This window comes from Hyperoodon ampullatus (assembly GCF_949752795.1).
Source record: "Hyperoodon ampullatus genome assembly, chromosome: 15".
NCBI lineage: Eukaryota > Metazoa > Chordata > Mammalia > Artiodactyla > Ziphiidae > Hyperoodon > Hyperoodon ampullatus.
Genome location: NC_136928.1, coordinates 14921944 through 14945097, shown reverse-complemented (window position 1 = coordinate 14945097; position 23154 = coordinate 14921944). Strand labels below are relative to the sequence as shown.

The 23154-nt window shown below is 48.6% G+C and overlaps 1 protein-coding gene across 1 annotated transcript in view; it reads right to left on the bottom strand.

Moving 5' to 3' along the window:
* The window catches only part of FER1L5 (fer-1 like family member 5), a gene marked incomplete at both ends in the record, with an annotated part of 49213 nt that overhangs the window by 20154 nt on the left and 5905 nt on the right, over positions 1-23154 (bottom strand). The window contains 14 exon segments of the mRNA XM_079720612.1: positions 5088-5265; positions 6955-7083; positions 8058-8152; positions 8231-8313; positions 8407-8450; positions 10728-10796; positions 12006-12058; positions 12481-12604; positions 12835-12950; positions 13629-13659; positions 18463-18513; positions 19265-19327; positions 20501-20629; positions 22737-22846. Coding sequence (XP_079576738.1) covers positions 5088-5265; positions 6955-7083; positions 8058-8152; positions 8231-8313; positions 8407-8450; positions 10728-10796; positions 12006-12058; positions 12481-12604; positions 12835-12950; positions 13629-13659; positions 18463-18513; positions 19265-19327; positions 20501-20629; positions 22737-22846 — 1275 coding nt within the window.

Here is a 23154-nt window from a genome sequence, read left to right as displayed (position 1 = left end):
GCTTGGCAGGCTGGGCCTCCTGGCCATGATCCCTATTGAAAAGAGCGGGGGACTTCCCTGGTGGGGCAGTGGTTAAGAATCCGCCTGCCAAGACGGGAATAAAGGCACAGACCTACAAGAGAATGGACTTGAGGATATGGGGAGGGGGAAGGGTAAGCTGGGACGAAGTGAGAGAGTGGCACGGACATATATACACTACCAAATGTAAAATAGATAGCTAGTGGGAAGCAGCCGCATAGCACAGGGAGATCAGCTCGGTGCTTTGTGACCACCTAGAGGGGTGGGATAGGGAGGGTGGGAGGGAGGGAGACGCAAGAGGGAAGAGATATGGGAACATATGTATATGTATAACTGATTCACTTAGTTATAAAGCAGAAACTAACACACCATTGTAAAGCAATTATACTCCAATAAAAATGTTAAAAAAAATAAGGTGGTTCAGCAAAAACAGATGAAGCAAAAAAAAACAAAAACAAAAACAAAAGAATCCGCCTGCCAATGCAGGGGACACAGATTCGAGCCTTGGTCCAGGAAGATCCCACATGCCACGGAGCAGCTAAGCCCGTGCGCCACAACTACTGAGGATGCACTCTAGAGCCCGTGCTCCGAAACAAGAGAAGCCACCGCGATGAGAAGCCTGCACGCCTCAACGAAGACCCATCGTGGCCAAAAATTAAAATAATAAATAAATTTATTTAAAAAAAGAAAAGACGGGGGAAAAGCTAGGTGAAGCATAAAGGAATCTCTTTTTTTTTTTTTTTGGCCACACTGTGTGGCTTGCGGGATTTTAGTTCCCCGACCAGGGATCGAACCCGGGCCCGTGAGAGTGAAAGCACAGAGTCCTAACCACTGGACCACCAGGGAATTCCCAAGGGATTCTTTTTATGAGATGTATTGCTGGGTTGAGATAAAAGCAAGAAATCCACAGAAACCAAAAATAAAGTAAAAGCAGAAAGTCTGTGAGGCAAGTGGAAGCAAAGGGGACTTTTCTCCTCTGAGTTTCTGGCAAATCTTGGAGAACCGGTTCTTCTCTTTGACGACTGCCAGGGCCCAGGAGAGAGAGCCGAGCACTGCCCCGGGGTGGGCAGTCTAACAGGACACCCCATGTGACATGGGTGGAATTGCATCCCCTATATAACTATGTTGAAGTCCCAATCCCTGCTACCTTTGCATGTGACCTTATTTGGAAATAGGGTCATTGAAGCTGTAATTAGGTAAGACGAGATCGTACTGGACTAGGTTGGACCCTTAACCCATAATGACTGGTGTCCTTATAAGCAGAGGAGAGGGACAGAGAGATGACAGGCCTGTAGAGACACAGAGACAGAGGCAGAACGCTGTGTGGAGATGGAGGCAGAGATGCAGTGATACATCTACACGCCAAGGAGCACCGAAGATAGCAGGCAACACGCAGGAGCTGGGAGAGAGGCGTGGAAGAGATTCTCCCCTGGGTCCATCAGAAGGAATCAACCCACCAACACCTTGATTTCAGACGTCTAGCCTCCAGAACTGTGAGAGAACTCATTCGTGTTGTTATAAGCCGCCCAATTTGCGGTACATTCTGATGGCAGCCTGAGCAAACTAGTCTGCTATGCAGAGCTGGCACTGCAAACCCTAAGCTCTCAATCAGTGAGAAAGAATCCACCACATGGAAGAAGACAGTAAGGAAACTCACCCATCTCCAGCGTGGCTCCGGGTAGAGGGGCAGGAATTTTCCTGAAAATTTGTAACCACAAGTGGGGCCTCATGCAGGTTGCATTCTGCACTCATGCCACCTGCACTGTCTGGCGAAAACTTGACGCAGTCTCTGGTTGGCAATGCCCCAGGTAACTAGAGGAGGCAAAGACAAATCCTCACTGGAGCATGAAATTTGGGTCAAGTCCCAAAGGATTCCCACAGATAAAGTTCCAAGAAAACGAGCAGCTAAGAAGCAATATACATACCCTCTACCCCAGCAATTCTGCTCCTAGGTATACAACCAACAGAAAGGCATAGAACAGCATTATCAAAAGAAAAGTGTTCACAGTAGCACTACTCATAACAGTCCAAAATTAGCAACCACCAAAATCTCCTTCAGCAGTAGAAGGCATAAATAAATTACGGTATTTGCACAATGGAATACTATACAGCAATGAAAATAAATGAGCCACAACTACAGCCAATAGCATCTAGGTTTGTGAATGCATTTCACAAGTAAAATGATGAGCAAAAGAAGCCAGGCACAAAACAATACACTATATGATTTCTTTTCTATAAAGTTAAAAACCAGACAAAACCAACTGGCAGTTAGGAGAGGGATAGCAGCCCTTGGTAGAGGGGGGTTGAGGGGCTCAAGGGGCCTCTGGGATGTTGGGACTTTGTTTCGTGGTCTGCATGTTGTTATGCGGGTATGTTTGCCTTGCGATAATTCACTGAGCTGGACGCTTTGGTTTGTGTACTCTTCCATAGATGTGTCATACTTGAGTCAAAAGTTTACTCAAGAATTTAAGAAAATAGTGGGAGCAAAAAAGGCAACATACATAAAATACAGTGTGTCAAGTGGTGGAAAATGCTATGGAGAAGGATGAAGTGAGGGAGAGGGATAGGGATCTGCCAGAAGTTTTTAATAGAATGGTGGATTACCTAAGGCCTCTCCTGAAAAATCTAGAAGAAATTATGCAGAATGCAGCCCAGAGAGATGAAAAACGTGGAAGAAAGGTTTTTTTTTAATGGTCCGTATTAAATGGACCAGATTTAGTAGCTTTCTTTTCTTCTTTCTTTCTTTCTTTCTTTCTTTCTTGGCTGCATTGGGTCTTTGTTGCTGCGCATGGGCTTTCTCTAGCTGCGGTGAGCAGGGGCTACTCTTCGTTGTGGTGCGTGGACTTCTCAGTGTGGTGGCTTCTCTTATTGCAGAGCACAGGCTCTAGGCACATGGGCTTCAGAAGCTGTGGCACTAGGGCTCAGTAGTTGTGGCTCACGGGCTCTAGAGCACAGGTTCAGTAGTTGTGGCGCACGGGCTAAGTTGCTCTGCGGCATGTGGGATCTTCCTGGACCAGGGCTTGAACCTGTGTCCCCTGAGTTAGCAGGTGGATTCTTAACCACTGCGCCACCAAGGAAGTCCCAAAAGATTTTAAAATGTGCAGAACAGAATGAGAAGTTCCACAGAGGATAGAGTGAATTCGAGACAGAGCTAGGAAAGAAAAGGGGAAGAGGTAATTTTCAAAGAGAAAGTATTTTATAATTATCCAGAATTGTTGAAAAGAAGCCAGTTTCAGACCCTGGCACTGAGTGAATCACTGGAATGATAAATAAGCAGAGATCCATGACTGGGGCTCTCAGATATGAGCGTGCCGATACAAGACAGCAATTTTCTTCTTCTACTGTTGGAGAGCATACAAAAGCAACAAGGAGAAGGAAAATAACTCCATTTTCAGCAAAACAAGGAGACAGATATAATCTGCAGGCTCAAAAATACACATAAGGGCTGCCAAAAGCAACTGTGAGTGCCCTAGGAGCTGCAAGTATTGAAGGGTGGCAGAAGTCACCTGTGGGGAATGAATAGCCAGACAGACAGAGAGAGTCACGGCTTGATGGGAGCCGAGTGCAGAACGTGCCAGCAAAAATACACCCCCAGAGCAAACTCAGGACTCAGACAAGGACATGTGAGCTGGCAAAACTCAGAAAACGAATAGGAAAAAACCAAAAACATCACAGGAAGGAAGACCACATGAAAGGAAGCCCAAGGGACATTAGACTCTGCAGGCAATCCAGTGAGAGGCACAGAAATAAGAAAAGCGACCAAAATAAGATGGAAATAAAGAGCCAAAAAGGATCAGGGAGAAAATGACAGATACAGAAGAAAACCAAGGAGAATTATTAAGCCCATCAATGGAGACCCCAAAGTAGAAAACGTGAACAATGGAACAGAATATTTAAAAATATAATTTAAAAAAACTCACATGGCAAAAGGATAGTCCTTTTAACAAATGGTGCTTGAAAACTTGGATACCCGTATGCCAATTAATTCAAAATGAATTATACAGATAAATGTAAGAATTAAAACTAAAACATTTTAGAAGGAAAAATTGGAGAAAATCTTCATGATCCTGGGTTGGGCAAAGAGTTCTTAGATATGACACGATAAAAGAAAAAAAAAATTGAACTTCAGCCAATTGAAAATGTTTGCACTTCAAAAGACACCATTAAGGGGCTTCCCTGGTGGCGCAGTGGTTGAGAGTCTGCCTGCCAATGCAGGGGACACAGGTTTGTGCCCCGGTCCGGGAAGATCCCACATGCGGCGGAGCGGCTGGGCCCGTGAGCCATGGCCGCTGAGCCTGCGTGCAAAAAAAAAAAACAAAAAAAAAACAGGCAGACAAGGGGGATGCATGGGAAGCCCTCCATGGGTAATGAAAGGGTGAAGCTGACAAAGATGAAAGTGAGATTGTGTTCCTCTAGAGAAGTGGTTCTCAAACTTTAGCATGCATCCCAGTCACCTGGAGGGCTTGTTGAAACACAGATTGCTGTTCTGTTTTCTGCTTCTGTAGGTGTGGGGTGAAGCCAAGAATATGCATTTCTATCAGTTCCCAGGTGATGCTGATGGGGCTGGCCTAGGGACGGCACTTCGAGAAACTTATAGTGCCCCATAGAAGTGTCCAATGAGTATACATTGGATGAAAGGATGGATGGGTGGATGGGTGGTTGGTTGGATGATTGGGTTAGTGGATGGGTGGTAGTTGAATGGATGAATGTGTGGATAAGTGGATTCCAGGATGGATGGAAGGTGGGCAGGTGAGTCGTGGATGGTAGCCACATGGCTGGATGGGGGAGGTTCAGAGTAGTAGGAAAGACATGAGGTTGGGAAGCTGTGGCGTGGAACGTAGTGTAGAGAAGGACTTGAAGTCAAAACCTAGTTTCAGCTCTTGTTGTGGGTTCTCCACCTACCAGCGAGCTGTGCAATGTTTGGCGGGTAACCACCTCCCTGAAGCTCACTTTCCTCACGTCTAATGTGGGTTAACAACGCCTATGAATGTACCGTGAGCTAATACCATTGAAAGGACCAGCACAGAGCCCAGCATGCACTCTGCTCTTCTGTTGGTTCTGACTCTTACCATCATATATCACTTGGCTGTACTGTGTGGTGGAGACGAGAGGCTTGTAACTCAGGTCCATCTTGTTTCCATAGTGACCAATGCTGACCTCGAATTGGATCAGGTCCTTAAAGTTGGGCATCATGGTACAGGAAAGGAAGATGACGCACAGCCCATACTTCTGGTGGTTCTGGTGCTTCTAAAACAATAACCCACCACATCCCCAGTGCGTAAGCCAAGGGATGAACAAGTCTATAGGGACAGGCAGGGAGGCAAACATGAGGTGCCCAGTCTCTTTCAAAAGCTACCTTTGCTTCTATTCAGGGTGACCTAGACCATCACCGAACCCCTGCCCCCTCTCAAAATCCTGCCTTGACTCCCACTCACCTGGCTGATCAAGGGAAGTTCCTCCCAGGACTTCCATCACCTGGCCCCCTCCACCCAGCCAGCCCTGGTTCCTTCTCTTCCTGAAATCAGGCAGGAGGGTCTTCTCCCTGGTCAGGCTAGACTCTGAGTTGGGTCACCCCCACCCCTCTCCGTTTTGCCTAAACGCCCCCCATCGGATGAGACCGAGTGTGGGCAGGGGTGCGTGGTGGAGGATGCATACACACACACATCTGCTCTTGGCTTTTCTCAAACCCCGTCCTCCCACCGCGAGTCCGTCTGCTCAGGTCCTCTATCCATCATGTGAGCCCCTCTCTCATTTCCACTGTCAGCCTCTGCCCTGCTTATGCATTCTCCCAGTCTGTTCACTAGCTCAAGTCTCCCCCTCTTAAAAAATAACCCTCCTTCTCCCGTCTGAGCCACTATTTAGCTGTAACCTGATCTTATCTCCTTCAACTTTGCAGCCAAGTTTCTATGCACCATCTATAACTTCTCCCTCCCGCCCACGGCAGCCTGGCTTCTCTCCTGACCCAAGGCTACTGGTGTCTTCCTAATAACCAGCGCACACTTTTGGGTCCTCAGCCCTTCTCTCCGCCACATTCAGATCACTGATCGCTCCTTTCTGCAACTCTCCCCTCCGGAGGCTGCCTCAGTTCTCCGCTTTGCAGACTCCCCCTCCGTCTCTCTGCAGAGTCACCCTCCTCCTCCTCCAGTCTCATAGGCTGTGCTTCCTGATGGGCTCCAGCCTCAGCTCCCTTCTCCTTTCACTCCACCTACTCCCCAGGGCAATTCCTCCAGAACCTTGGATAGATCCTTGGATGTGTGTTGATGACACATCCGGCTGTCTAGCAGCCTTGGGGATTGGTCTTCGTGGGTGTCTCACAAGCACACGTCAAAGGTGGGATTCATCATCTCTCCCAGACCTGTTCCTCCTCTGGGGAGCCCATGTTGATGTACACCCCCCACCTTCCCACCTCGCCACCTGAGGCAGAAAAGGGGAGTCAGCCTCACTTCTTAGTGTCCTGTCGGTCAGTGGCTCTGATCGTTGTTTCCAAAGGGTCTCTGGCACCTGCTCCCTCCTCTCCAGTGCTCCTCCCCTGTAACTGTGTCCCCATTTCTCCTAAGTGGGTGGCCCAATTTACTCCCTTCCAGTCTATTCCTGACTCTGTTCCTCCTGACCCTTCCTCCCTCAGTGACCCTCCTTGGCCTTCAGGAAGAAATCCAGGCTCCTTAGAACATCATTTCTCCTTAACTGGATTACACATCTCTTAAACTGAAGCCTTGTCTTTACTGGGTCCCCTAACCTCCTGGGATTGGCACGGCAGGAAGCCCCCATAGGGGCTTAGCAAAGACTCAGGTGGATCGACCAAACATCCTCACACATCCAAAAAGCTCATTCCACTGCTGGCCAGGGCCTCTTGCAATGTCAGAAACGGGACCCACAGCAGACCAGGGGCAGGCAGAGGAGCTCCTTCTTCCTGGGTTACCTGACTCCTGTGGTTACCTCTACGCTGATCACATCTCGGGAGAGATCCTTCCTCTTAGCATCTTGACGGGACTTGATGTGGGTGATTAACTCCAGGAAGACTCGGCCTCGATAAGCTAAACCATCCTTAACAATGTTGGGAATAGTCTAGTGTTGACAGGAAGGAAAACGGCGAGAAAAGGGATGAGAGAAAAAAAAACAACCAGGAAAGTCTCCCCTGAAACCTCTGTAGGAAGGACAGGGTTGTCCTGTAACTTCCTACCTAGGGCCGACCACAGTCCCAGGGAGGAATTCCAGAAACTCCAGTCACGGCCATGCCTGGAAACCTCTGGGCCCTGAGCCATCTTCTACACCCTTAGGTCCACTCTTCCGTTTCATGCAGCTCTACCTGCTGGCCCACCTGAAGGGCCCTGTTCCTGGTAAACCCCTCATGCTTGGAGGGGACCGTGGTACCTATTGAATTATCCCAGTCTGGCCAATCAGGACAGGCCCCGCCTCCTCAGCAACAGTGATTGGTCCAAGGGGAGCACACATGACCTAGGAAGGCCAATTAGAATGCTTCCCTGGCCTTCCCTAGTAGAGGCTTCTATGGTCCTCTTCCCAGCAGGGAGGCAAGTCTGCAGTAGGAATGAATGAGGCCCAGGAAAGAGCAGGAGAGATGAGAGATGGAGCGAGCGTGGAAGAGTCTCCGAGTGGCATTGAGGTCCTGGTTTCTGCAGCTCTTCCTCACGCAGATTCCTTCCCAGCCCCATTCCTTTTTTTTGCCAATTGGCTTTCTGGCATTTACCACCAGTCTTGAATAACCCAGTGCTTTTCCACATTTACCTGGGCTGTTTCTTTTGTTGCCCATGACTTTCCACCTGCCGAAACTCTTACCTGAGGTCTCATCTCAATGTCCCTTCCTCAGTGTCTGCCCAGAGCACTGCATCTGTTCCTTTCTTGTGCCACAGCACATGCCCCGTATTTATATGGCCATTTATGTACAGCCTTCAAGTCCTCTACCGGAGTGTGGTGGACAGAAACCAGGGCCTGGTCCTCCCCAGGCATTTCCCAGGCCCCGGTGCCTTACACATGGTTGGTTTTACCTCCTCTGTTCCCTAGAGCTGACATGAGAAGTTTACAGCATCTTCCTCCTTGATCCTGAAAGGGGCCTTTTTACCCCCACGGAGAGTCAGGAAGCTGGGGCCAAAGCAGGGGAGGAAGCCAGAGTACATGCCTGCAAGGGGAGAGGGTGAGAAGGGTCCCCAGGTCCGGGTGGGGGAGGTGCAGGAGGCGGGGCCAGGGGCTTGCTTGCCTTCCATTTCTGCTCCAGTGGACGAGATCTGGTTGAGGGCCAGGCTGACCGTCCCAATCTCATCATGGCACTTGTTCCCGGGGCTGGAGAGAAACACACCCTTCAGGCTGAGCCCCCGGCCCAGCTCTGATTTCTTCCTCCCTGGCGTGTTTTCCAGTCTCCACCCAGTTGCTCACCAGTCCAAGACTCTGAACTTGATGTAGCTAGAGAGGCAGGGCAGCTGCAAGGGGCAAACGAGAGGGGCGGTGGGTGCCCGCTCGGACGGCCTGGGCCTTGCTGAAACTGGGAGCAGGGGGAAAGTCCTGAGTCTGGGTCAAGGCCTGGCTCGGTTACCAGCGAGCCCAGTGGGACTGACCATGGGAGCTTACGGACCTTTGGCTGTGGGCCCCCCACTGCATCGGCCCTTTGCAAGGGCCTGGGAAAGGCCTTGGACTGTGTCCCATGATCATTTTGTATTCTTATTCTTAAAATGGCCCCTCATTACATAAGTTCCCTAGTGGACCTGGCTTCCCTGGCGGCGCAGTGGTTAAAAATCCACCTGCCAATGCAGGGGACATGGGTTCGAGCCCTGGTCTGGGAAGATCCCATATGCCGCAGAGCAACTAAGCCCGCGAGCCACAACTACTGAGCACGCGTGCCACAACTACTGAAGCCTGTGCACCTACAGCTCTGCAATAAGGGAAGCCATGAAAATGAGAAGACTACGCACCTCAACGAAGACCCAACACAGTCAAAAATAAAAACAAACAAATAAATAAATGTATAAAATTTATTTTATAAATTGTATAAAATAAATCGGGTCCTAGTGGACCCAAGTCCACCTTACTTTGGGCTGCATGATCACAGTCCTCACAGGACCCTTCAGTCTGGAGGCATGTTTACCAAGCCTCATGGGGAGGTTGTAGGCCTCGAATGTCTTCCTCACATTTAGCAGTTAACCTTTATTTATTAATTTAATTTAATTTTTTTTTTGGCCGTGCCCCACAGCTTGTGGGATCTTAGTTCCCCGACCAGGGATTGAATCTGGGCCCTCAGCGCTGAGAGCACGGAGTCCTAACCACTGGACCACCAGGGAATTCCCTAGCACCTAACCTTTAAACAGCGGGACATCTATCTCCTCAAAGAGTAAATCATAATAGCTGCCACTCTGGGGAGGTTTCTGTTGTCCCCAGCATGTCCTGAATGGTCTATGTGGATCACCTGAGAGACCCACCCCGCCTACAACCCCAGAAGCCAGGAGCTATGATTATTCCCATTTTCAGACAGGAACACTGTGGCACAGAGAGGCTGAGTTCCTGAAGTTCTCATGTAACATGCAGAGCCCCTACCCACTCTGCCATAAGCCAGCAAGGCCTGATTGTCCCTATTTACCGAGCGGGACTGAGGCCCAGAGAGGGACTTGCTTGAGATCGCACGGTAAGGGGTAGAATCAGGATTGGAACCCAAGCTTCTGAGTCTTATCTCTGCTCTGCCCTCAGTTATAAAAACAAAAAATCCACGTATAAAACAGAGCCGTTGGGGGTGAGGCCTGAGTGGGCCCCAAATCCTCTCAGCTGGAGCCTCTTCTCTGCTCACAGCAGTTCCTGGGGTGTGACCTGGGGTCCTCAGTTCTCCACTCCCTTCTCCTTCTCCCCTTGCCACGGAAGCCGAGGGTCAGGGGGAGCGGGGAAAGAAAGGGCTTTCCAGCTGAGCATCTGGTTAGTAAGCTACGAGGAGATCACCCAGGTTAAGGAAGGACACTGGAAGTGGAGAGATGGGAGTCATTGGGCATCCAGGTCTTCCAAAGTACCAAACCCTCCAAACTTGATTTTATGGTGGAACTATCTGTTCATCCATCCTTGGGAAGTCTCCTCTCCTTTCCCATTTCCTTGTCTTGATTCCCCTCCTGTCCGGGAGCCCTTGAACTGCTAACTGACACAGACCATTTCAGCAGCGCACCCCCTGCAGCCTGCCTTGCTGGGGCCCTGACCAGCTGGTCTCAGATGACACTGGCTCAAGGGCCCAGCCGCTCCTCAGCATGTGGGATCTTCCTGGACCGGGGCACGAGCCCATGTCCCCTGCATGGGCAGGCAGACTCTCAACCACTGCGCCACCAGGGAAACCCCATTTCTTTTTTTTTTTTAACCTAGCCTCCTTGATCATTAGCTGAAATCATCTGGGTCATTTATTGGTTTCCTTTTTTTTTTTTACTTTTTTGGCCTCGCAGCACTGGTTGTGGGATCTTAGTTCCCTGATCAGGGATCGAACCCAGGCCCTCAGCAGTGGGAGCATAGAGTCCTAACCACTGGACTGCCAGGAAATTCCCCCCATTCATTTCAAGTAAGGTTCTCTGTAATATGTCTTGGGCTTCCTCATGCTCCCTATCAAGCAGAGTCCCCTCCCCCTCCTGCTGTACTTCGTGGCCCCTACCTTCCATCCACACCCCCCCACAAACACCCAAACCCCCTTCTGTTTGTGGTGCAGGAGGAAGAGGGCGGGTGTGATGGCACAGCAATACCTGAATCCGGAAGGTCAGGATCTGGTTCCATATCGGGTTCTCGGTTTGCATCTGCACCTGTGTCTTGAGCTGGGAACATCCCAAAGCAGTGTCAGTGCCAGCCTGTCCCCTCCTCCCTCCACTGGCCTCACCTCCCAGCCCTTCCGGTCTAGCCCACAGGTGAACCTGTCTGCAGCACAGGGCTAGTCTTGGGAATCCCTGGTCCAAAGACACTTTGACAACTTCTCATCCGCTACAACTCTGGTCCTTTGAGTAGCTACCTAGATCCAGACTCCTTCATATTTTCCCTTAAATCAGCTTTCAATTAACTTTTAAATAGATACAGGGTTACTAACTTTATTACATCAGTGCAAACACGTAGATTTGGTTCGATAAACTCTAAGATCCCAATAAAAAGTCAGCAATAACAATGCGGGTGGTATCCCCCTTTCCAAAACATCACTTGACTTCATTTTTAAACCTAGCCTTATTCTAAGCAATCATGTCAGTGAAACCAAGGGTTAGTTGAACTGCTTAAACTTTTTCATACACTCTAAGAAAAACACAGAAATATTAAAATTTTTGAAAAAATGTGTGCCCCTACCACCCAACAGTATCTCACCTACTTCCAGGGTTCCTAAACCACTCATTGGGAAATAAATACTCAGTGTGGTGGCTTCAAAATATGTCCACACCTCCCTTTGGTACTCTCTCCTTCAAAAGGTGGACACTAACCTCCCTCTCCTCATGTATGGGCTGGATTTAATGACTTCTTCTAATAGGTAGAATATGGTGGAAATGATGGTTGATGAATTCTGAAACAAATCTAACCCAGCATTCCCCAAGTTTGAACATGCGATCTTTTTTTGCACATAACATCCATCAACACCCTTTGGAAAATGCTACCATATGTTCATAGAGGTTCATGGAATGTCAGCAACTCTCTTGCCCAGAACCTTCAACTTTTAGATGAAGAAACTGAGGTCCAAAGTGGATGGTGACAGTTTCAATGTTGTGCGTTTGCGGGCATGTTGTTTCATCCACTTGTCCACTCATCCGTGCATTTGGATGTTTGGTTTTTAGTGGGCATCTTCTCTATGCAGGGCACTGGGCACAGCTCTGGGATACAGGCTGACTAAGCCATGGCCTCCACCTTCACAGAGGCCCGGGTCCAGTGGGATCATATCACCCATAAATGGAAGAACTGGGATACAATACCTGGGGTCTTGGCCACTTTTCCTCCACACCATTTCTTTTAGGTGCCAATTTCTCTAAGTCTCAGACCATTGTTACGCTTACCTTTTCCCCAATTAGTTCCACCTCCAACATAGGACTCACTGAGTGGTGTTTCTCTAAGAGCAAAGAAGTTAAAATATTTCTGAGATGCAGTATTTTTTTTTTCAGGAGAAGGAAATGGAGAAGTGACGGAACAACGTAAAACCCTCCCCCATAATTTGGTTTGGTGCCCCCTGAGCAGACACCTCCCATTTCCACTCTGTCTCCATGTGCCGTTGTGTGTCCTGGCACACAACAGCAGCGGGGGTGGGGCCTGGCATAGGGAACCTTGAGTCTGCATCTGGGCATCAAAGACAGGGCAGGGGTACATGGCCCATTTTAAAGGGACCTTCATAAAACCATTCTTGGCAGATTTCAGTCTCCCTCTCTCCCCCACCCCAAATCATAGTGTCAAAACGGAACTGGGGAGCCCCAGGAGAAACCAGAGTGCCACCGGGTAGGGAACCTCAGGGTCACCCCCTCCCCTGCCCTGACTGACTGAGGTGGAGATCCTCGGCGCAGTAGATGAAGAACTGTAAGTAGGCCACGTTGATGGGCACCACTGATGACTTGAAGATCTGAATGTCAGTGTCATCAGCCCTGTAGGTCAGCTTTTGGTCTACCTGGAGAGACCAGAGAGCTAATAGGGTCAGAGTCTTAGGGAGGTCACGGCCACCAGACTTGGCTTCCCCAACATTCCGCTTGGTTGGGGTGGGGATGGACAACCCTGAAGGGACAGAGTGGACAAATGAAAGCACGTGAAGAGCAATGGCCTCTTGGGGGGCCCACGGGGGGCCCCACGGAAGCAGCCAGGGTAGGAAATGTTCCTGGGGTGTTGGGGGGACAGCCTCACTGGTGCCTGGTCTCCCACACCGAGGGCAGCGATGGTGACTTTCAGGTAGCCTCTCACACCACTGCTGGGCTCATTTGGCTGGCAGAGGCCAAGCCATTTCCTCAGGAGCGTGTGACCTGGAGAGGCAGAGGGCCCATGGGAGACCAGCCTCCAGTCTCTATTCTTCTTCCCTGAGACCAGCCTTTGCTTCTGTAGGAGATGGGTGTGGAAACGTGTCTCATATGTTCTGGTTCCCAGCCAGGGGCAGGGGGAAATGGGAGTCACTCCTACCTTTAAGCAAAAGCTGCCAGCTATTGCCTTTAGGAAATTGGGACCTCCCCTTTCCCATCCAGGGAACTTATAGTTGTCACTGGCCTGGTCTGAGAGAGGCAAATATTTTCCCCAACCCTAAGTCCCAACCTCAACCTGGTATGTATTTTATGGCCAGGTCTACTCAAAATTCAAACACTGGCCACACATTGTAAATCAACCATACTTCAATTAAAAGAAATTAAATAAACAACAACAACAACAAAATTCAAACACTGGCATAGAAAACGAGAAATTCAACCCAAGGCTGCAATAAAAAATTAGCATTTGACCCAAAGAGATGCTTTGATTTTTGTAGAGAAAAACGTTATTATAAAACAAGATAAAATACCATGAAGTACAGTAAAATGTTAAGTACAGGAAATAATTCATACCTTCTAATACTCTCCCCCCATGTGTTGAACATACAGGGATTTTGAGATGATTTCAACACCTGACCTGGTTTTTCTCAGAAGACACACATATTTCCAACAACTGCTACCTACCTGGAGAGTTGTAGATGAACCCAATATCTGTCTGAAAAGACAAGAATAGAGTAAGGATGAGTTAGGGCCTCCAGCCAACCAACTTGATGACAATAGAGTACTCGTTCCACCCTAATTCCTTTCATCTTTACAACGACAAGGAAGTTGGGCCATTATCATAGTGGAGGCCATTATCACCTCCACTCTACAGAGGAGGATACTGAGTTTGAGAGAAGAGCCCAAAGTTTTACAACTAGTAAGTGAGGTGGCCTGGATTGAAAGGATTCTTGACCACCACCAGCACTGCTGGCCAACACAGCATTGTTCTTCCCTACCCCTGGGGGGTGGGGAAAGGTGTCTCCCGTCCTGGGGAAGAGGATGGTCAAGGGAGAATTTGGCAAAGAGACTATGGGTTTTCCCTTTCCCCTGGGGGACAGTTTTGGACTCCCTGAGGCCTGAGGGATGCAGTACAGGATTGAAGGCCGTGTGGGGCAAGGTACCGCAGAACATTCAGGCCACCCTTGGAAGGGTCCATAGAGCAAGCCCCAAGTTTTGCATGTAGGCCTGCTTTAAAGCTCAGTCAGCCCCTTGGGTTAGGTAGGCAAAGATATCTTAGATCCAACAATAAAAACACAATCCATAAAAGAAAATTTTGATAAATTGGACTTCATCGAAATGTAAAACTTCTGCTCTTTGAAAGACACTGTTAAGAAAATGAAAAGAGGGCTTCCCTGGTGGCGCAGTGGTTAAGAATCCTCCTGCCAATGCAGAGGACACGGGTTCGAGCCCTGGTCCGGGAAGATCCCACATGCCGTGGAGCAACTAAGCCTGTGCACCACAACTACTGAGCCTGCACTCTAGAGCTCGTGTGCCACAACTACTGAGTCTGCATGCCACAGCTACTGAAACCCATGTGCCTAGAGCCGGTGCTCTGCAAAAAGAGAAGCCACCACAATGAGAAGCCCGCGAACCACAGTGAAAAGTAGCCCCTGCTCGCCGCAAAGCCCGCGTGCAGCAACAAAGACCCAACACAGCCAAAAATAAATAAATAAATTTATTATTTTTTTTTTTAAAAAAAAGAACCCTTAAGAAAGAAAAGAAAATGAAAGGAGATGTCATATACTGGGAGAACATATTTCCAAATCATTTATCTGATAAAGGACTTGTATCCAGAATATATAAGAAAATCTCAAAACTCCATAGTAAGAAAACAAACAACCCAATGAAAACAAGCAAAAGATTTGAACAGAGACTTCATCAAAGAAGTTAGATAGCAAATACTTGAAAAGATACTCAACATCATCAGGGAAGTGTAAATTATAATCACAACAAGATACCACCACACATACTTAGAAGAGCCAAAATTTAAAAGATGGACAGTATCAAGTTTGGATAAGAATGTGGAGCAACTGGAATGCTAATATATACTGCTGGTGGGAATACAAAATGGTAGAACCTCTCTGGAATTTTTGGGAAAAAACTACTAGGAATTTTCTTTAAAAGTTAAACACACACCTACCATATGAGGTAGTCATTTCACTTCTACATATTTACTCAAGAGACATCAGAGCATAGGTCCATACTAAGACTTATACATCAGTGTTACAGCAGCTTTGTTTTAATAGCGCCAAGCTGGAAACAATCTAAACGTCCATCAGCAGATGAATGGATCAACAACCTGTGGTATATCCATAAATGGAATACTATTCAGCAATAAGAAGGAATGAACTCTTGATCCATGCAACAACATGGATGAATCTCAAAATAATTATGCTGATTGAAAGAAGCCAAACAACAATAAAGTACATGCTGTATGATTCCATTTATATACAATTCTAGAAAATGCAAAGCAATGTGGAGTTACAGAAAGAAGACCAGTGGTTCTCTGGGGATGGGAGCAGGAAGGATTGGGGGAAGAGGGAAGAATTACAAAGAGGCACAAGGAAATTGTGGAGGGTGATAGATATGATAGATACGTTCATTACCTTGATTGTGATCATGGTTTCATGGTTGTATACATATTTTAAACATGAAATTATACATTTAAAATATGTATAGGGAAGTCCCGGGCAGTCCAGTGGTTAGGACTCAGCATTTTCACTGCCTTGGCCCGGGTTCAATCCCTGGTCAGGGGACTAAGATCCTGATAAAATAAAATAGTATAATTCATTGTATGTCCATGGTACCTCAATAAAGCTAGAAGAAGACAAACCAAAATGAAACTCAGTCACCTCTAACGAAGCCATAGATCTAGGCAGCGATCATCAATAGCTGTTAGCAACATAAAAAGAGACCAACAGTCGTTCTGTGTCTCCTGGTGACATCATCTTGCCAAATAATTGACCCAAGTCGAATCTAGCCTCTAGATAGGAAATACCTGGGCAGAGAGACGTGAGAAGTGATCCCCTGGAGGTACCACCAGGAAATCCAGACCGAGGGAAAACTGCAGGACAAACTACCCAGTTGCTTCAACAAATAAATGGCAAGGTAAACTAGGAAGCAGGACCAACTGAATAAAATACACCTAAAAATAACATTGTAACCAACTGCAATGTGTGCACCTGGTTTGGATCCCGATTTGAACAAACTGTAAATGGAATTCACAAGACAATTAGGGAAATGTGAGCACTGACTAGATATTTAGTGCTATCCAGGAATTATAAAGGTGTTTAGATGTAGTCATTGTCTTTGGTTGTGCTTAATAAAATCTGTATGTTTTAGAAACAGGTAATGAAATATTTAAAAATAAAATGATGTCTGAGATTTGATTCAAACTCTGTAGGGGAGAGGGAGGGGCCAGGTGTAGATAAAACATGATGACGTGATTGACAATGAATTGATGAAGGTGAGTGATGCGGATGGGGGAATTCATGATACCATTCTCTCTACTTTTGTGTATGTTTGAAATTTTCCAAAAAAGGAATATATATATTTTTAAAAGCTCAGGTGTTTCGCTGACCTCTAAAACGTATTCAACAATCGGTCATCGTCTGGAAGTCGCACAGTGGCCTTTGTCAAAATGAATGGATAAAGAAGATGTGGCACATATATACAATGGAATATTACTCAGCCATAAAAAGAAACAAAACCGAGTTATTTGTAGTGAGGTGGATGGACCTAGAGTCTGTCATACAGAGTGAAGTAAGTCAGAAAGAGAAAGACAAATACCGTATGCTAACACATATATATGGAATCTAAGACAAAAAAATGTCATGAAGAACCTAGGGGTAAGACGGGAATAAAGACACAGACCTACTTGAGAATGGACTTGAGGATATGGGGAGGGGGAAGGGTAAGCTGTGACAAAGTGAGAGAGTGGCATGGACATATATACACTACCAAACGTAAGGTAGATAGATAGTGGGAAGCAGCCGCAGAGCACAGGGAGATCAGCTCGGTGCTTTGTGACCACCTAGAGGGGTGGGATAGGGAGGGTGGGAGGGAGGGAGACACAAGAGGGAAGAGATATGGGAACATATGTATATGTATAACTGATTCACTTTGTTATAAAGCAGAAACTAACACACCATTGTAAAGAAATTGTACTCCAATAAAGATGTAAAAAAAAAGCACATTTTGACCTCCTGCTACCTAGCCTCTCTAGAATCTCTTAATTTCTTAACCTGTGCTGCTTCCTTGAGGGTTAGGTGGGGGAGGGGCTGGTCATGACCCTTCGTGTGCTTATTACAAGTACTGTAGTGAGAAAGAAACCTTACTTTGATTTGCCCTAAATTTGCCTTTCCCAAGGGCTGGGCCCTTTTCCATGAGTTGCCAACTTTAGCAAATGAAAATACAGATGGCAGCTTAAATTAGAATTACAGATAAACAATGTGGTGCTTCAAGGACAAAGGACGACCCTGCCTGAAAAAGTTTCAGCGTTACACCCCCTACCAGACTCTTAATCACCCTCCCTACCATGTTACAATGGTTAGGAAATTCCTGAGCCCACCTGGGCCATGAGACCTGTCCCAAATAAGGAAAGGCATCTGCCCTGTCCCACTCCCATCCTATAGAAGGAAGGTATACGTGCCTCGACCAATCGGTAAAGGAAAATTTCACCTCAGACCATTCCTTTGTTTTCTGGCTATAAAAACTGATCACTAGCACACATTTGGGCTTGACTCTCCCAGATTACTAGGAAGTCGGCCCTCTGTTCTGGCAGTGACCCTTCCCTCTAATAAATTCTATCTTCTTTACATTCTGCCTTATGTCTGGAAATTCTTTTCCAACCCGCGTTCGGACAACGACAACTTTTTTAGTATACGTAGGTCCCAAGCAATATTTCATGAGGAGCCATGAAATACTGGGGACACACTTATATATAAAAAGTACCTGTTGTTTAAGATTCAAAATTTCCGGGGCATCCTGTATTGAATCTGGCAACCCTACCTTTTCCTGATCTTCCTGGATTTGGAGAATCTTAGTTCAGCCCTTCATGACCATGTGAACTTTCCTCACATCTCAACCTGGGTCTTTCCCAAAGCAAACCTTTTTACTCTGTCTTCACAGGCAGCAATCTTTCTCTAGGTTTCTCCAGCAATTTGGCTGAACTTTTGAGTCTCTGCTTCCACAGTGTTATAAGTGTGGGGGGATTCAATGTGGCACCCAGCGCTTTCATAAATGTTACACACTTTAATCCTCACAATGACCCTGTGGGTTGAGTATATTATTATCCCCATTTTACAGATGAGGAAGTAGAGGCTCCGAATAACTTGTCTAAATCACCCAGTTGGTAGGTGGATCCAAATCTGGATCTCGTAGCATCAAAATCCTTTCCCCTAGACTTAGACATAGAGCCCAGCGTGGGTCTCTGTAACTGTTTCACCAAACCGCGCCTCCTCCATCCAGTGCTCACTTGGAATCGCCCGATCTCTGCATTGAATCTCATCACTGAGGAATTCATCACCTGCAGGGGAGTTTCCAGAAAGATCTCAGTTATTCACAAGCCCAATTTCCCCCAGCCCCATGGGAGGAATCATAAGGACACATCTGGATTCTCCAGGATTTACTCAATGCTTCCTAATGGCTGACACTTCCATGTAGTTTTTCTCATTTAATTTGCAGAGGAGCCCTGTGAAGTTCATATATTGCAGCTCCATTTTACAGATGAGGAAACTGATCAGAGAGGACAATTCACTTGATCTCCACAAAGCAAATTGTTGCACTCAACTTTCTCCACTGCATGCTGTCCTGGCTATTTCTCAAGAACATGTAAACTCTTCAAGGGAGAAGCCTTGTTCTCTTTAGCCCTGTGCTGGGCACATAGGAAGCAATTGATAAATACATGCTCACCATTGTTACCAGGCTCCCTCTGATTGGAGAAAGGGATGTCCCATGTTGAGGGGACATTTGAAGGGTGGCATGAGAATCCTGGCACATGGGAAAGGGCTGCTTTGTTCACCTCGGAGCTGAGCTCAGGGCCTGTCAATTGGCCTTCCATAACATTTGTTGAATGAATGAATGAATGGATGGATGGATGGATGAATGAATGAATAGGGTGTCTGGTTGCTGGGATAAGAAGGTGGAAGAGATGCTGCCTTGGGGTCAGGAAGACCATCTAATGTGACTCTAGCTCTACAGGTAAGGATGTGGGGCTGACGCATTTTCCAGAATTGAGGTGGGACAAGAAAGTGGACCCACCCTGTCCACCTCCTCACCTGGATTAAGATGGTCTCATCGAAGAATTTTGCAGGAACCTCATAAAAATTCTGAAAGAAGATCTGAAGCAGAGAGAGTCAGGGTGTGGGTAGGAGACATTCCTTCCACCACTTCCCCCAGGGACTCAGCAAGCCTGAAGCCTCAGACTAGCAGGTTTCTGCCCCGCTGTTTGCCCATTTCAATGGCTTTCAGCTCACTACCACCCGCACGCTCCTCCCACGGAAGCAGAGGCCTGCCAGGTCCTGGAGGGGTTTTCTATCCAGAAAAGGGCAGGGTAAGGGATCCCTGGAGGACTTGTCAGGAGCAGATCAAGGCCCAGCTAACTGCCCTGGGATGGAGATTCAAGCCTCCGCTTCTTTCTAGATCGCCCTGGGAATTCCTTGGCGGTCCGGTGGTTAGGAGTCTGTGCTTTCACTGCCGAGGGCCTGGGTTCAATCCCTGGTCAGGGAACTAAGATCCCACAAGCTGAGCAACGTGCCAAAAAAAAAAAAGATCGCCCTGTCTGTCCACTGCACCCCACTCCCTGCTGCAGCCAGGACCTCCTCCCCCAGATGCAGACCGGGCCCTGTCACCCTCCTGCTTGACTCCCTCCATGGCTCCCAAGTCCCATCCATGATGGGGCCCCAGGGCGTTTTGAAGGCTCACCTCCGGCCACTCCCTTCCAACTACACCAGTGTCTACAGTTCTGCTGCTTCTCCTTTCCAGGCCTCTGAGAACACTATTCCTTTTTCCTGAATTATCTTTCCCCATCCTGCCTTTTCGGAGTCCTCTTCAACCCTTGCTCCCTGCTCCCACCGTGCTTTTATCTTTTCTTTGGTGGTCTAGTCATCAACTCATTTGGCGCATGTTTATGGAGTTCCTACTGTGTCAGACACGATGCTAGGAGGTGAGGCTTCCGCACTGGCCAGGGCTACAGAGGGCCTGCATTTCGCGGCTGCAATTGCTGTGCACCGCAGTCTTGCCCCGTTGTCACCCTTTACGTGTTCACATATGCGGGCGGCCCCCCACAGACCACTGGCTCCCCCCATGCAGGGCTCGGAATTACTCGCTCTCTATTCCCTGTGCCAAGCCCAGTGTTTGGCCCTCCGCGCCCAGTAAGAGTTTGTGGAACAAACAAATGAAAGCACCCGTGTCAGGGAGCAAGCTTTCTGGCTGCCGGCAGGAAATGCCCAGCCCTTGGCTGGCCCTCTTGGCCCAAGTGCCCCATTCGGCTCTGAAGGGCGTGTGCTGCCCACCTCATTGAAGAAAGGGTTATTTCCCATCTTGATCCGCGTGTGGTGCTGGTAGCCTCCGATGACCACCTTCACCACCGGCTTGATGTCATTGCCCATGAGCTGCCGGGCTTCAAACACATTCACTCGGACCTGCAGAGGAGGAAACAGGGGAACTTGACGCTGGGCTCCCCTTCCCCAGTGGGGACTCTTCTCTAGAAGAATAATATGTTCTGATAAGAAACATCTACTGCGGATAGAAAGCGACCCCATGGGCTCTGGGAAGGCCACGGTTCCTTCTCTTTCCTTTTCTGGGAACTGTCACCTCCACTTTGCCCTTTTCATCTTGGGTGTTTCTTGAGCGGTAGGGACTTATTACAGAATAAAGTCTAACATTTCTCAGTTTGCTGTCTTTTTATGTTTGTCTGCGATCTTTTTAGGGAATCGAACATTTTAAAGCTCTATGCAGTTGAATTTATGATCTGTGATTTCATCTCTGATTTGTGATTTCTTCTTCTTCTGCTTTTATATACTTTCCTGAGACTCAGTAAAGGGATGATGAAGTCTGAGCCTAGAATTAGAAGGTGGGAGGGAGAAGAGCCCGTAAGATCCAGGCTGGCTAAGGCCCCAGGGGAAGGAACTGGAGATGGCAGTGGCTGGCAGGGCACAGTCGTGGGAGCCTGTCGTGACTAGAGGTAGTAACAGCATGCAGCTCTCCCAGCCCAGCCCGTGGATCCGGCCATTCTCCATGAGGCCTCCTGTGTCTCCATAAAGTCCAGGGGCCCTTCAAGGATTAATACACATGCAGCCACCTGACCATCAGAGACAAGAGTGGTCAAACCAGGCAAACAGCCCTCATGTCAGAACTTTGCCCTACGCACTAGTACATAGGAAGGGTAGGGATTTGGGCATGCTGACCTTCTATCCTGTGGCCAGCTAGCCTCGTGAAGAGGGACAGGGCCAATGGGGAGAGGGAATGTTCTCCAAAGGAGGCGACAGCACGTGCAAAGGCCTGGTGGCTGGGGAGAAAGTCTTGAGAGTGGGGACTGTAAGTTGTGCAGGATGTTACAGCAGGGTGGGGTGGGGCAGGGCAGGGGACAGAGTGGCTTGGGGGCAAGGCTTGGGTTATCAAGGGCCTGGGAAGCCATTGTAAGGAGTTTGGGTTATGTCCTGAGAACATTGGGAGTCCTCATTTCTAAGAACATTTTTAGGCACACTCATGGCATGATAAGAAGGACTTTATTTTATTTTATTGATTTTTGGCCATGGCTCACGGGCCCAGCCACTCCACGGCATGTGGGATCTTCCCGGACCGGGGCATGAACCCATGTCCCCTGCATCGGCAGGTGGACTCTCAACCACTGCACCACCAGGGAAGCCCAGGACTTTATTTTTTTTTGGCCGCATCATGCGGGATCTTAGTTCACCAACCAGGGATCGAATCCATGTCCCCTGCTTTGGGAGCATGGAGTCTTAACCACTGGACTGCCAGGGAAGTCCCAAGAATGACATCTTGGAAAGACCACTTGGACTGAAAAATGGACAGGAGAGAGCTGGGGGCTGGGAGTTTGGGAGGAGCCTATTCAAGGTGGTCCAGAGAAGGGATGCTGTTGTCTGGGACCAGGGGATGGAAGAGGCAATGGAGAAATGGGTGCGGTCAGGTGATATGAAGAGCTAGGACTTGGCCACTGACTGGATGCGGGGGTCGGGGGGTGAGGAGGAGGGGCAGCCAAGGATGACCCCCAGTCTCCTGAGCACGTGGCCGGCTGGGGAGCAGCTCTGACCATGGCAGAAATGTTAGATTACAGGCTAGAGATCAGAAGGAAGTTGGTAAGCCATGCTATGGGGGCTCCAGAATCCACAGTGGAACCCGTGAAGCTTCCCAGGGATCCCCTCGAACTCTCCTGAGCCTCTGCTGTGCAGCTCATGTCTCCTTGCCCAAGGCTAGCCTTGTATTGCCACCTCCTGAAGGGCGGGGTCCAGGCCTCAGCCCTGCCTCCCCAGCATGGCCAGGGCCTGGTGTGCGCTGCCCACAGTGCTTCCTGTCGCCTCCCTGGAGCTGGCTCCAGCCTCAGCCACACGCAGAAGTTTCCCAGAATGGCCCCTGGAGGAGCAGAGGGTGTGGTGAAGAGCTGAGGACCTGGAGCCCAGTCGGAAGCCCTGACCTTCCTCCATGACCTTGTGGAGAGGCAGGGATGGCCTGGGAACACGGTGAGGGTGTCGGCCAAACCACGTGGGCTTTCACCCTGGACGGCCTCGCCTGGAAGTGCTGAGGCTTTGGGGACAGAGCCTTGTGTACGGCGGAGCTGGGAAACATCCGTTTCTGCCTGGCCACCTCTTGTGCCATGATGGCCAGGTGGTCTTCATCGCCTGGGGAAACATAGTCCATGGTGGGCTCTCAGAGGCTGGGGCTCAGGAAACCTGAAGACATTTCCCCCATTTCATTGTTCTATCCCCAGTGACCAGCTCCTGACTAAAATCATGGCCAAGAGGCCCTGACAAGGGCACATACCCTCCCCAGACATTCCCATGGTCTCCACCCACCATGGTCAACCCTGGGCCTCACACTCTACATATGGGGGCCCTTGGAAATGGCCATCCTTGCCTCTCTCTGCAGCCCATTAGAGGCTGGGTCTTCTGTCTACAGACGACAAGTGGACACATTGGGAGGACAGGTG